This window comes from Olea europaea, chromosome 12 (genome assembly GCF_002742605.1).
Source record: "Olea europaea var. sylvestris chromosome 12, O_europaea_v1, whole genome shotgun sequence".
NCBI classification, from domain to species: Eukaryota; Viridiplantae; Streptophyta; class Magnoliopsida; order Lamiales; family Oleaceae; genus Olea; species Olea europaea.
Window position 1 is genome coordinate 6693252 of NC_036248.1, and position 14975 is coordinate 6708226.

The 14975-nt window shown below is 29.8% G+C and overlaps 1 protein-coding gene across 1 annotated transcript; it reads left to right on the forward strand.

Moving 5' to 3' along the window:
• The first annotated feature begins 10051 nt into the window (after nucleotides 1–10051).
• On the forward strand, nucleotides 10052–10626 carry LOC111406497. Its single transcript, XM_023035910.1, has 3 exons — nucleotides 10052–10078; nucleotides 10147–10374; nucleotides 10447–10626. The coding sequence occupies exons 1-3, from the start codon at nucleotides 10052–10054 to the stop codon at nucleotides 10624–10626; spliced, it is 435 nt and encodes a 144-aa protein (XP_022891678.1).
• The last annotated feature ends 4349 nt before the right edge of the window (nucleotides 10627–14975 follow it).

A 14975-nucleotide genomic window follows, 5' to 3' on the forward strand; every position in this document is an offset into this window, starting at 1 on the left:
AACAGGGAGCATGGATGATGAATTTAGAAAAAATATATTACCAGAGATATTAGAAGAGGAAGAAGAATTTAGAAAAAAAAATCATTAGGAAAATTAAAAATAGAAGAAAAAGAAGATAAAAATGAATGAAGAGTTAGATTTGTTAATAGAAAATTTTGATCAATTAAGCTTAACTGATATAAGTGAATACCAAATTTTAATGAATACTGGAGGAGAACCTAATCCAGCACGAACCTCTAAACAAAAATTACATAACACAGATGAAAACTATGCACCTATATATAATAAATCATATAGACAATTCTATAATAAAGTAAGAGATAGACAACACCTAAAGGAAATAAATATAAAGATAGGTTTGAATTATATGATAATTATGATAAATCAATTAATCATGGAGGAACAAAACTAGATTTAAATTGTAAAATAGATACTAAAAAAGCCTTATTAATTTGGGCAGATTCAATGATATTATTCTTTTTATATAATAAAGATGACACATGGAAAAGTACTGAAAGGAGAATAGATTTCTTAATAGCATCATTTGAAGGAGATGTTAGAAATTGGTGGGAAGGAATAAGCAATTATACAAAAACATAAATAAAAAGAAATGTACAAACCGAAATAATAAAATCAGATAAACAAGGTATAGAAAAATTAGTAGAATATGTTTCAGATGAATTTTTAGGAGAAAATTGGATAAGAAATGCTGAAAAAGAATCAATAAGAGAAAAAGATAGTGTTAGAATAAAATTAATAAACTTAACAATACGTGATATGTGTAAAATTAAGGAATATGCTTGTGAATTTAAAAATTACTATTATATTCAATTTTATAGTAACGAAAATCAAAAAGTATACCAAGACATGTATTATAATAAGTATACCAAGACATGTATTTTAAAATAGAATTTGAAAAATATGTTAGAGATAATACTGAAATACCTAAAACTTTAGGTTTAAAAATAAAATTTTTATTTGAAAGACTTGCATATATATGTCAACAAAAATAATTAATGAAAAAATCAGGAAAATTAACTAAAATATGTTGTGAAGATATGAAAATCCATGTGCAATGGGGATGTAATCCTGAAAGAAGAGTTAATAAAAGAAAGTTTAAAAATAAAAAGTTTAAAAATTTTAGAAATTTTAATAAAAAATATATAAAATCTAGAAGAATGTATTATAAAAGAAAAAATAACCAATATAATCAATAGAAAAATAAGAATTATAAGAAAAGTAAAAGTCAATGTAAATGTTGAAATTGTAAAGAAATATGTCATATAATTCCTGATTGTAATAAAAAGAAAGTTAGAATATTACAAAAAGAATATTTAGAAATAAAAGATGAATTAAGTGAAATATCAGATATTGAATAATACTATGACCAAGAAGTATATATAAGTGAAACAGAAGACGATGAATCACGATCTGAATAAAGAGATTGAAGAAATAGAAAGTAATAATATAAATATACAAGAATATGAAGGAATAGAAGGATATGGATTAAAAGTTACTTTTGATAATAATAAATTTAGAAAATTACAAAAATTATCTTTAGACTTAAAAATAGGAAAATGAGAAGTCTTTGATAGAATTTGGAAAAGATAAAGAATAGTAATAAATGAATATAATAAAATAGAACAACTTATGGACAATATAAATTAAATCTTTTAACAAAAAATACAGTCGACAGACTATTAACAAAAATTAGTAAAAAACAAAGTGAAAAAATCCAATATGTTTATTTAGCAGGAATACAAATAATGTTTGAATCACTATTTAGAGAAGGGATAGATTTACCCTTAACTATAACTCTACATGATGGAAGAATAATAAACTTAAAAGATAGTCATTTAGAAACAATAGAAGGAAATTTAGCATATCAAAAAATTATGTTTACATGTTATTCAAAATATTGTGTATCATTGAATGATATAAATTTTAATGAAATTTTAGGACTACATTTCAAGTTTCATAGAGATGATATTATGCAACCAGGTGATCAAATTATGACTATAGAATATAGAGCTTTATACACATTTACCAATTCTAATTATAGGAATATTTATTCCAATAAATCATATATTGAAATTCATAAAGAATGTAAAGATATTAGTAAAATAATAGAACCAAATAAACAAATAAGTTTAATTCCAGAAAAATATAAATTTAATATAGCAAAAAATAAACCTGAAATAACAAAATTAAATGAAGGAGAATGTTCTAATAACATAACATTTAAGGATGAAAAATTAATTAAAAGATAAAAAAGTTTTAAAATACCTAATAAAAACCAATTAGAAGAAATCAACAAAATGAAAGAAGTAAAACTATATAAGAATACTGGAAATATGAAAATAGAAGGAGAATATTAGAATGGTAGAGAAAGTATAAATGGACCAAATAAATTAATTGATACAGGAGCTAGTGAATGTCATATAGTTTCGATTAGAAACAAAGGACTAATAACTCATAAAACTGAACCATATAAGTATGTAATTTTTGATGAATAAGTACATATAACAGATTTAGAAGTTAAGGTACCAATAAAAATAGGAGAAATATATCTTTTAGTACCATGTTATATAGATAAAAGTATGGATATAAATCCCCATATACTTTTAGAAATGAGTTTTCTAAATAGATTAGAAGACTATAGTATAAAAAGAGAAAGATTAGATATTGTTCATAATGGACAAGCCACATTATGCAAAAAGAATTAGATGAATAATCAGATAAATTTTTCATTAGCTGTGTACATACAAATTACTATTGTAGAAAAAAATATAATAAATTGTGCTTTAATAGATACAGGAAGTGATATAACAATATTTAAATTTTTTTTAATTAAATCATGAAATAATAATAGTAATATAAAAATAACTAGTATTACAGGAGAAAGTACTCAAATAATTAATAGTGCTGATAAAGTTAATATAATTCTTGAAAGTAAACAAGTAACAATAAATAAAATTTATAAATATGATAAATTAGAATGTGATATTTTATTAGGAAATGATTTCATACAAAAATTTCAATATTATAAACAAAATAATTATATGATAATGTTACAAACACCTTGTGGACACTTATTAAATTTTTTTAGAGAATTTAAACCTTATAATGTTCAACTAGCCCAACGTGGTGATAAATGAGAGAAAAATTCAATTCTTAATAATGAAATAAACAATAAAAGAATATTATATAAAAATGCTCTAAAAATAGGAATAGAAATGAATATAGAAAAAATCATTGAACAATTAAAAAAGGCTTATGGAGAAAATTCATTATTATTTTGGAAACCATATCACCCAAAAGCTAAAATATAATTAACAGAAAATATTATAATAAGAATAAGACCAATGATGTATACTGTAAAAGATACACAAGAATTTAAAAATCAGATAAAAGAATTGCAAGAACAAAAACTTATTAGACCTTCTAATAAACCTCCTAGTAGTCCAACTTTTATGGTTATAAAACACTCTGAACAAGTTAGAGGAAAAGTTAGAATGGTTATAAATTATAAAGAATTAAACAAATATACTAAATTTGATGATTACTTTCTACCAAATAAAGAAGTACTAATAAATCTTGTAAGAGGAAAATAATATTATTCTAAATTTGATTGTAAATCAGGATTTTGACAAGTAAAAATGGAAGAAAATAGTATACAATATACTGCATTTAGCACACCTCAAGGAAAATATGAATGGTTAGTTATGTCATTTGATTTGAAAAATGCACCACAAATATATCAAAGAAAGATGGATAATACATTTAAAAAGTATAATGAATTTCTAATTGTTTATATTGATGATATATTAATATATTTTAATAGTAAAGAAGAGCATAAAAATCATTTAATCCAATTTATTAATGAATGTAAAAAAGAATGAATTGTACTATCTAAAAATAAATCTATAATAGAAAAATAAGAAATAGACTTTCTTGGATTATCAATAGATAAGAGAGTGGATAAAGTTATAGACTCATATATCCAAAAAGATAGAAAGTTTTCCAAATAAATTAGAATCTGAAGAACAAATTCAAAAATTTTTAGAATGTTTAAATTATGCAGAAGGATTTATTGAAAATCTTTCTAAGAAAAGACATAAAATTCAAGTTTTACTTAGGAAAACAGATACTAAGGGATGAAATGAAGAACATACAGAAATAGTTAAATCATTAAAAGAAGAACACAAAAATCTACTAAAATTAAGATTACTAGATGAAAAAGATAATTTGATTGTTAATACTGATGCCTCAAATAAATATTGAGCAGCAATATTAAAAACAGATCTTAATGAAATTTGTAGATACTCGAGTGGAACCTTTAATCAAGTAGAAATAAATTATACTACTCATAAAAAAGAATTACTAGTAATTATTAGAGGAATAAAAAAGTTCTCATTGTTTTTATTATCCAAGAAATTTATTGTTGAAACTGATAATTCTCAAGTTGCAGGACTAATTAGGAATAAATTACCATCAGAACCCCAATACAGAAGGCTCCATAGATGACAAGCTTATTTAGCATTTTATAATTTTGATATAATCCATATTAAAGGAGTTATAATTTTCTTGCAAATTTTCTCAGCAGAAATATAGAATTTGCTGATGGATAAAACTAAGGCCATGGAGTTGTACCAATCCATTCTACAAATACAAGAAATGACAAATTTTCTTAAAGAAGAATCTGAAGATATAAGTTCTGGAGTAACCCAGATATCAGAAATGTTCAACTCAAATATGAAAATATTGTTGAATATCACTACTGAGTATCATAAATATGCCATAGAACTCAAAAATCAAGTTGATGCAATTGTAGCACAACTAAAAATATACTGTTTGAAACAGATATGCCAAAAAGCTCAAAAATGAGTTTTTCAAATCAATACCAAATAGGGACAACTGGAAGCAGCAGTGGACCCAGACGTGACAACATACCAACTGATAATAAAGGAGATTCTATTTCTGTATCATCAACGAAGAAAGTTATGATACATGGAGATAAAAGAGATACCAAAACAATTAACATTGTAGACCAAGAAGATAAAATCCCTTTAGACCTAAACGAAGAAAAATATGCCGAAATATTCAAAATCGCTTATGAAATAAAAATAAGTAATTCATATTTCATTTCTCTGGGAAATAATGTTTACCCCAGAATAACAACCATAGAAGGAGATGACCCTTCATTTATAAAAATCATGACATACTATGGATTCATGGATTTGATTTATCCAGGAAAAATTTTTATTGAAATTTCAAAGTTTGATGACATATTCATTAAGGAAGTATCCAGATTTGCCAAGGGAAGGAAGATATTTTTAAAATTCTATTCAATTAGTCCAGAATATGATGGAATTATTTACCATCCAGTTGAACACATAATCTCAATTGGATATGTTGCAGCCAATTTCCAAATTGATGTTACAGAAAATAATAGAAAAGTTCCAACAGTAACAAAATCATGGATCAGACATAGAAGAGCACTTGGAATTAAAGACATCTACAACATTGCCAAAAATTTATTTGATAAAAAATTCTCGTACTTGTGCCAATATGAAAATTGGATGTTGATATCCAATGGAGGATATGCAAAATCAGAAATTTTAAAAGATTATATTACAAGATTTGATATAGATCAATTTTCAGGACGTCCTACCATTATAAAAGAATCCTGCCATCTAAGGGAGTGCCCCAATTACATGTGAAGAAATAAAAGAAGAAGACAAAGCACCTTTTGACAAAGGCGTATGAAGGACAATAATACTACATGTGAAGATATTGAAGATAAAGAGCAATTATAGAAAAAGATGCTCTTTGGATAGGAAAGTTGAACCACCATGTGAAGATGTAGGCCCAAGGAAGAAAGTAAAAAGGCAAGTGTACCTTGCTGATGTATTCAATGATGTAATAGAGTCTCAAAAACTTGTATAGATAGAGACATTACCATAGAAGAATATCAGATCATCCTACCTTGAATTCTCGAGTTGTAAGCCATAACCTATTCTCAATTTAAAAAATTAGTTTTTCTGGAAATCCCTTTGTACCAAATTGAAGTCTTGTATCAATCCTAATAGAAATAAAATTTCAATATTTTGATATCAATATGAGTTTCTAAATCCTTTTCCCATAGATTCTTGAAGGATCTAATAGAAAGTTTCCTTCTTATTTTAGCAAAAAGAGAGTTTTTCTTTAACAGAAGTCTAGAATTTTATTCTTTAGAAGATGATACAGTGAGAGCAAGTAGCTGAAATAGTAACAATTCCGTGAAGGCAGGAGGCCGTTGAAGGAAGTAGTTTACAAATTCAGAGCTCAAAGGTCACTTGATTTTAAGAATACAAGTTTAGATCAAACCTAAGGTAAAACTATTAAACTTTTGCTAAAATTAGAATGAATCTTTTTAAGATCTTAAAAGAATCGCAGGGACAATTGCATGATGATTATTTTGATAGATGCCAAGATATACAGTTGAAGGATTAGATAATTTATTAGAAAGAATGTTAGAAGAAATAAAGAATATTATATCTCAATTAAAAAATACAAATTTACCATTTCAAGAATATGATATCTTATTAAGAAAATATGATATATATGTTATGGATTATTCTTATTTATTAGATCATAGAATAATTTTATATTCAAATATCCAAAATAGAGTAAACAGAAGATAAAAAAGATTAAGACGCATGTTACAATATAAAAAAAATCATTTCATTAAGGGTAATATAGACATTTCCATAAAAAGGAATAATGATATGCCAAATAGAAAAATCTCCCCGTATAAAATGGTTCTCATTACACGGCTCCTAAAACGACACCACTGTGTTAATTTTTGGATTATCTTCTAATAATTAAAGTTTTTTATTTTATTTTAGTTTTTACGCAGAATATGGAATTACTCGTAAATACCTAAAAATTGTTCCTCCCCTTACACGTAAAATAATAAAAACCTGCCATTGAAGTATTATCTTAAAAAAAAAAGAAGGGAAAACCACATAACTACTATATTTTAAAAACATGTTTAACAATTAACAAACTCCCTTAAAACTTTCATAAACCAGGTGATAAATTGAAAATATTAAATATATAAATATATAATGTAATATACACTAAATTTGGATAAAAAATTATAATCTCCTACAAATTACTTAATATACCATATTTAAAGATATTTTTTATTTTCCAACCATAATCAAACGAGAATTTCTCTCTACAAAACGGGTTCCACAAAAACTCTCTCTCTACACAACGGATTCACCAATAACTCTCCAAACATCATGAAAATTAACTGACATTCCTCAATTTCAAGTTGCAATCGATCAAAGACATCACAATCTCGTCGATATACTGCTAATTTTCATTTAATTGGAGAAAGTCGAAGCTGGAGTATGGAAGAATTCGATTTCGCCAAAGCAGAAATTAAAGTTTTTTTATCCGACTTTGAAGGTAAGCTTATAATTACTTAGCATGAGTTATGATTTTGAAGAAACAGGTGTTTTCGAAGCTATTGAAACATTTATCCAAACATAATCAGAGATTTCATACCGTTAAGAATAAACTATACTTTGCCCAGTGTGTGACGTGTGTTTTTTCATTAACCATTGGTAGTATGCAATTTTTTTTTTCAATTTACAGTCATGAACGTGTTGATCTATGACCGTTTAGGTGATTCAATCACATTGGTGCGTATTTCTGTCAATTGTGACTAGTTGTGACCACCGAATTAAATAGATTGTGACATATATGTTAAATGTTTTGACATTCCATAAGTAGAATTAGTTTATTCTGTGATCAATGTCATTGCATTGAAAATTGGTTCTCCGCGACACTAAATTTGTTGACCGTATGCGAATATCTTTACATTAAATAACTTCTGTGACCTGTATTGACATATATGTGACTTCTTCATCTGTGCCCTGTATTCATCAATGTCATTGCATCTGATCGTTTCCTGATTTTAGTGAGTGAAGTGTGACATGTTATTTGGTTGTGATCAGGGATGACAATTTTGAACGTTTGCCTGTTATATGAAGGTCATACATCACTTATACTAGTGAATGATACGTGTAAGTATGATGAGTTGGTTAACCTTGTTATTTCAGAATTGGGGCTTAATCATGCAGAAGTAGGTGTGAGATTAACATATTCTTTGGATTTTAGTTTACCTCCAATTCGGATACTAAGTAATAATAATGTCTTAATGTATTTGAGGTTAAAACCTTTGGATAGAATTGTATCCAACTATCCTATTGCAGTTCATGTTATCACTACAAACTTATGGCAGTCAACAGGTGCTTTGCAATACCCAGAGTCGTCAATTACTACCATTGAGTCATCAGCTAATGTGTTTTCTTTACAACAAATAGCTCAGGATATATGTGACTCAGTTACTACAATTGAGAACGGAAACATTGAAGAAGATGTGACATTGATATCTCAAGCAAATACTAGAGAAGTAGTGGAGGGAAATGTTTTCCGCAACAATGAAGTATTGAAAATGAGCTTGGCCCTCTATGCCATACAAAACAAATTTGAATATAAGGTGTTGAGATCGAACAAAAAAGAGTACGTAATAAAGTGTTCCCAAAATGATTGCAAGTTGATATTTAGATCTTCACGCTTGGGAGAAACGAAAACGTTTAAGATCAGGAAAATCTGTAATGGTCACACATGCTCAATGAACATTGTTTTAGGATCTCTTCGACAAGCATCTAACTCAATGGTGTCAAACTACATCAGGTACAAATACACTTTTTCACGTACAATATACACTCCTAATGATATCTCAAATGACATGTTGCACAAATATGAAGTATCGGTGAATTATATGAAGGCATGGAGGTCACGTGAGCAGACATTAAAATTGATTGGAGGTTATCCAACAATATCGTTTCAGTTGCTACCTTCTTATTTTTTTATGTTACAACAGATGAATATAGGGACAGTCACACGAATAGAAACTGATCATTTAGATGGATTTAAATATTGTTTTATGGCTTTGGGTGCATCGATTGCTGGTTGGAAATATTGTAGGCCAATCATTGTTGTTAATGGTACATATTTAAATGGTCACTACGGGGTACACTCTTTACGGCTTGTACACAAGATGCAAACAACAATATCTTCATACCAGCTTTTAGGATTGGAGATAATGAAAACAATAAGTCATGGAGATAGTTTCTTGAGATGTTGAAGAGAGCGTGGATCTAGAGACGGATTATGTATAGTATCCGATAGACACAATAGCATAAGAAACGCCATTAAATTTGTATATCCAGAGACAATGCATGGGATCTGTTCATACCATTTGCTGAAAAATTTGAAGTCACATTACGCAAAATCAGGACACAATGTCACGCATGCATTCAATTTTGCTTTAAGAGCTTATACAGTAGATGAATTTGAATACCAAATGCAACAATTGGACTCAATAAATGAAGATATCAGGGGATATTTTGTATGTGACTGTCTGAAACATATGTTATATGACTTCCTGTCACTTTTTCTGTGATGTTATGAAATTTATATGAATATCTGTGATCACGCATGTTTAATGTACAAACTATATTTTATTTATTGTTACATGAAATTGAAACATGATTATGAATCAAATATACAGTGCATATTTAGCATGTGGTCTCATTTACAATTGAAATATAATATAGTTTTATGAATGTGTCCATTTGTGACATGTTCTGTGATAATACTGACTATCTGTGAACTTTTTAGAGTTAACTGTGACCATATGTGACTTGTTACTTGAATCTGTTATCTAATAACTAAAATTATTTTATAGTTGGATGTTGGATATGAAAAATGGTCAAGATTGCACATGCTAACTAATAGATACTCTACTCTGACATTAAACATAGTAGAATCTGTTAACACAGTCACAAAGGCAGCAAAAAATTACCCCATTGAAGCACTTCTAGAATCATTGAGGCAAACGATCCAATCTTGAATTTGGAAAAATAGAGATGACGCGCATGACACTTTCACAAAGCTTGCAACAAAATATGAGAAGTTGTTAAGGGAAATGAGCAATGATGTGAGAAATCTAAAGGTAAAAATAAGAAAACTATGTTTATTATGTTGATCACAAGTATAACTTTAAATATTTTTTATTTTCAGGTTTCACCTGCAAGTCACACTTTGTTTGAAGTGAGGGACAATTCATCATCATACGTGATTGATATAACTCTACATACACGTAGTTGTAGAATGTTTCAAGTGGATCAACTTCCCTGTCCACGTGCACTGGCAGTAATAGCAACATTGAAGCTGAATGTATATGACTTTTGCTTTGTGTATTACACAAGAGATGCATATCTAAATACCTACAAAGAGACTGTCTTTCCTGTAAGTAATAAATTAGAATGAAATTTGCCAGAAGATGTAAGTAATAGAGTTGTTTTTACTCCAAACCAAAAGAGAAGTTTTGGACGGCCTATTGAGAAGAGAAACAAGCCAGCATATGAAAGATCACAAGTTGTGAAATGTGGAAGATGCGGTGAATTCGGGCACAATCGTCGAACATGCAGGAACTTGGTGCCACTTAACCAGAATGACAAAAAATTGAAAATAAAGAAAGATCCAAAGAAATTCAAATAGCTTAGCATACTTTTTTTTACACAATGGTATTTATTGTAATTGCAAATTGTTTCATTTTATTGCCGAACGACGTATTTTTTGGATTATACGAGTTGACAGATTTATGCATTGAGCTTTCATTATATCTCATGATGTTACTTATTTCTGGAAAAGGGCTGTGTAAACAAACATTGATTGTGACTCTGTTTTTTATGATTGTGACCGTCTATGACCATTTTAAGCATAAAATAAGTTCTATGTTTTTTGTTTAACTTGTGTGTTCAAACTAAATCTGAATTTCATCTTCCACTAGATGAGACCAATTCTATGCTTACTTCTTTTGTAAGAGTGTCAATGATAAATGTTAAGCATTCGTGATCATTTGTGACCTGTTCATATGTAATAAGTTAACAAAAACTATTCGTGACCATCTGTGACTTGTAGTTATATAAGAAAGTACTCATATATGACCGCTTGTGGCCTATTCAAGTTATGCAAATTAATCAACTGTTGCTATTTGTGACGATCTGTGACCTACGGTTATATAACACATTACTCACATGTGACTATTTGTAACATGTTTAGACTGTGCAGTATTCTCACGTGACCTGTTCAGACCGTGCAAATATAGACTTTTACATCCATAAAAAAACTTAGATAATATAAACAAAATCATTTACATAAACACCAGTACTTTCACCTTGTACCAATTGACAAAAACAAATTCAAATTCAATTCCAAAACATATTACAAAGATAACATCTATCGACTACATCATAAAAATATCTGTTTGTCTAATTTTGAACAGCTATCAATCTAATCCATCATGAAAACAATGCCATCAACAAGAGTTCATTTATCTAACTTTGAACTTCCCTTTCCAATCTGCTTCAATTGTTTATTTTTGAACAGCAACGCTGCAATTTCAAGCCTGGCATTCCCAGCATCAAATGACATTGGCATATTGTCAAGATCATTGTGCAACAAATACTGTGTATATTTTATCACAAAAACCCCACAATCATGCCTGTAATATTTAAAGAAGACAAACAATAAGTAATTACTAAATGTTGATGGAAAATGATAAAACTTTCAATGCCCATAGCGAAACTTACCCATTTTATTGTTGAGGTAAACCACGGACAATATTAACATGCAGTTCCCCAGATTTGTCACCAATACCATCACTAGTTTCCTTCCAAAGCTCGACAAATTTTAACAGGTGTGTAAGAGTCTTTACAAGCGATAAAGCCCCTTCGCGAACCTTGTTGTCCTTGTATGATTTGTTGCTTGAATTATATATGTAAAGGATATGGTTAGTAATATCAAGCTGCCCTAACATCCAATAAGCATGATTTGTGGGCATAATGGGCATTAACGCAGATTCAACTTCTCTCCAAGCAGTATTAAATGATAACCGTTTACCATTGATGGTTTTGATTAGCTCATCCTTCTTCTCAACAATGCTTGGGTCTTGAATAAATTTGGAGTATGTGGACTTGATTGACATATCAAATATGCAGTCTGTAGTGATAGTTTTCATCTTCACACCTTCATTGAACTTGACAAGTTGTCTTATGTAATGAAAGCATGCATCCAATTGCTGTAGTAAGAAAGAATATACATAAGTAATACAAACTACTATGCATATGTGGAAAATGGTGAAAATATTGTACCGTGCTGTTCAATGATGAATTAGAATCAATCAACGCATGCCACCAAGTTTTATAATGAACAGTGACAGTGCCACATACAAATTGAGGACTTATCACGTTATCTACATCGTTGAACTTTACCCTGTGCACACACATATGTCCTCATCAAACAAATGAATAACATTGTGACCAATTTATTTCTGTCTGTGACCAGAAATGTTGTAGTCACAAAAAGTAATGGAAGGTCACAATTCACTAAAAACACTTAAAATCTACGTTTAATTCACCTGTTCTTGGGCTTGTATCTTCTGTCAAACCAATTCTTAAATGAACTTAGATCTGTGCTATCAACTCCTTTCAAATAATTTTGGAACACGACATTTACAGAGTTAGATTTTGATCCAGTAGCAGCATGACGTGGATCGACCTTAACAAAAGGTGACTGCAGAGTTTTCGATGGCTTTTGTGCTCTCTTCATAGGTAATCCAGATGATGGTGGTGCAGGTGTATCTTCCTGAATAAAAAACATAAAAACAATGTTTCTTAAATTAGTGTATGACAATTAGTCTAAAATTATAATATTAAAACATTAAATGTTTCATTAAACTGACATCTTTGAAATGAAATTCAGTAGACTTCAACACGCGTGCAATAGCCTCATCAACCTGATCCTGCACTTCTTTACTGGCAAAAAATGTATCATCAGAGCTTTTAGGTGTCTGTGAAGAGCCAACTCATAGATCAAATGAAGGAGATTCAAGAACATAGTCATCATGAACATGTGAAAACTCAGGTGCCATGTGACCCTTGTCCACTTTTTCAGCCACGCCATCACCTTTTTGCTCAGGTTCTATGTGAACATTGTCACTTTTTTCAGCAACATCATCACCTTTTGGCTCAGGTTCCATGTGACCCTTGCCCTTTTTGTCAACATCATCATCATCTTTCAGCACTTGTTCCATCAAAATATCTTTACCACTCAACATCTTATGAAGTTCATCCATCACCGAAAATAAAATGTCAGATACAAATTCAACAAAATTTTTAAGAGACAACCTAATGTCACTCAAGCTATCTTTCAACACATTGTGACTCTGAATGACCTCATTAAGTTTCAAAGAATTGTTTGATTGACCCATGTTTACATTCATCTTAGATAGTTCTGACTTCATCGACATAAACTCTTCTTTCAACCCCTTGTTCTCCGCTTGGAGTTTGGTTATTTCCTTATCAATCAACTGCTTTAGTCGACTACATTCCTAATACATTTTGTAGTTAGTGGAATTGTATATAAAATGTGTTCTTAAGTGAATAGACAATGAAATTACTTACCTCAACACATGAGCAATCTGGATGGTAGGCAGCACTTTGCTGATCGCAAGAGCTAGAGTCAGCAGCCCCCGTTTGTTTATATAGCGGGGAGTCTACAAAATCTGAATCTTCAACGTGTACCTTCGACAGCAGGGAAGTTGCCTCACTTGTGCCCACTTGATTTTTAGAGATTCTAACGTTCCGAGTTGGTTGTCTAGGTTTTAAGTACTGCACATCTACCGATTGTACACAACATACACAAGAATGAAGAAAGTCACAAGACACAAATCACATGTTTCATGTCACAAGTTTAAAAGACATGTGACTTTACAAAATAGGATATTCATACTTCAGGTTACAATCGTATGAAGAAAGTCACAAATCACGCGTTTCATATCACATTCACAAGTCACATAAGAGAAAAGTAAGTCACAAGGCACAAGCCACAACATACATAAGGACAAAGAAAGTCACAAGTCACAAGTTACATGTTTCAGGTCACAGTCATAAAAGATATGTCGATTTACAAACATGATATTCATACTTCAGGTCACAAATCATATTTCGTATCATAATATATGTGAAGTTCATATTTAAAATCTGTCATATATGGCATTGTGAGCTCAACTTCAGATGGATCAATATCATTTATCACAACCTGTTTCACATAAGATGAAAAAATATTGAGCATATGTCATTTCAAAATTTATATAATTAACCTAATGATTACATAACAATTTAGATGTATTTAAAACCTTACATTCTCATTTCCAAACACTTTGTCCTCCAACATTGCCGCTGAAGGATGTTTGTGAGCAGTCCAATTAATAATGAGTGGATATTTCTTACAAATTCTTGTGGCCACATTCCCCTCAAGTGCAGGTATGCACTCATATAGCCACACTTGGAAAGCCACTAAAAAACCTGTCAATCTGTAGTGACTAGTTTGTTTTGATAGTTCCTTTCTTACTGACGATAAGGTGGTCTCAAACAAATATCTACCCCAAGGAAATGTTTCAAGAGTGACAAAATCGTCTATAAGTGCAAATATGTATTGATCTACCACCTTCGGGTAGGATGTAGCAAATAAGTATGAGGTGATGAGATAGATAATTCCAATCTTAATAACGTCAAGGTCTGGAGCATCATCCAGTGAAATAAAAACCCTCTTGACATCTTCACTTGCAACAACTTTTAAGTCCTTAAAATATATGTCCTTCACTAGACGATTTTTCATCTAATATTGTTCGACCATCGACCCCATCATACCTCAATCCCGTAACCTAACAAAATTCAGCAATTGAAAAATGAATATATCTCCCATTTACATTAAACCACATCTCCTGCTTGTTCGGTTGCTTGACCTCCCATAGTAAAATTTGGTGAATCAATTGTGGGCACAAC

Excerpts from the sequence above, each read along its gene's own strand:
- LOC111406497 (XM_023035910.1), top strand. The coding sequence starts at position 10,052 with ATGAGCAATGATGTGAGAAATCTAAAG. Across the intron at positions 10,079-10,146 it reads ATGATGTGAGAAATCTAAAG|GTTTCACCTGCAAGTCACAC; the intron begins GTAAAAATAAGA and ends TTTTATTTTCAG. Across the intron at positions 10,375-10,446 it reads ACAAAGAGACTGTCTTTCCT|AGAAGTTTTGGACGGCCTAT; the intron begins GTAAGTAATAAA and ends CCAAACCAAAAG.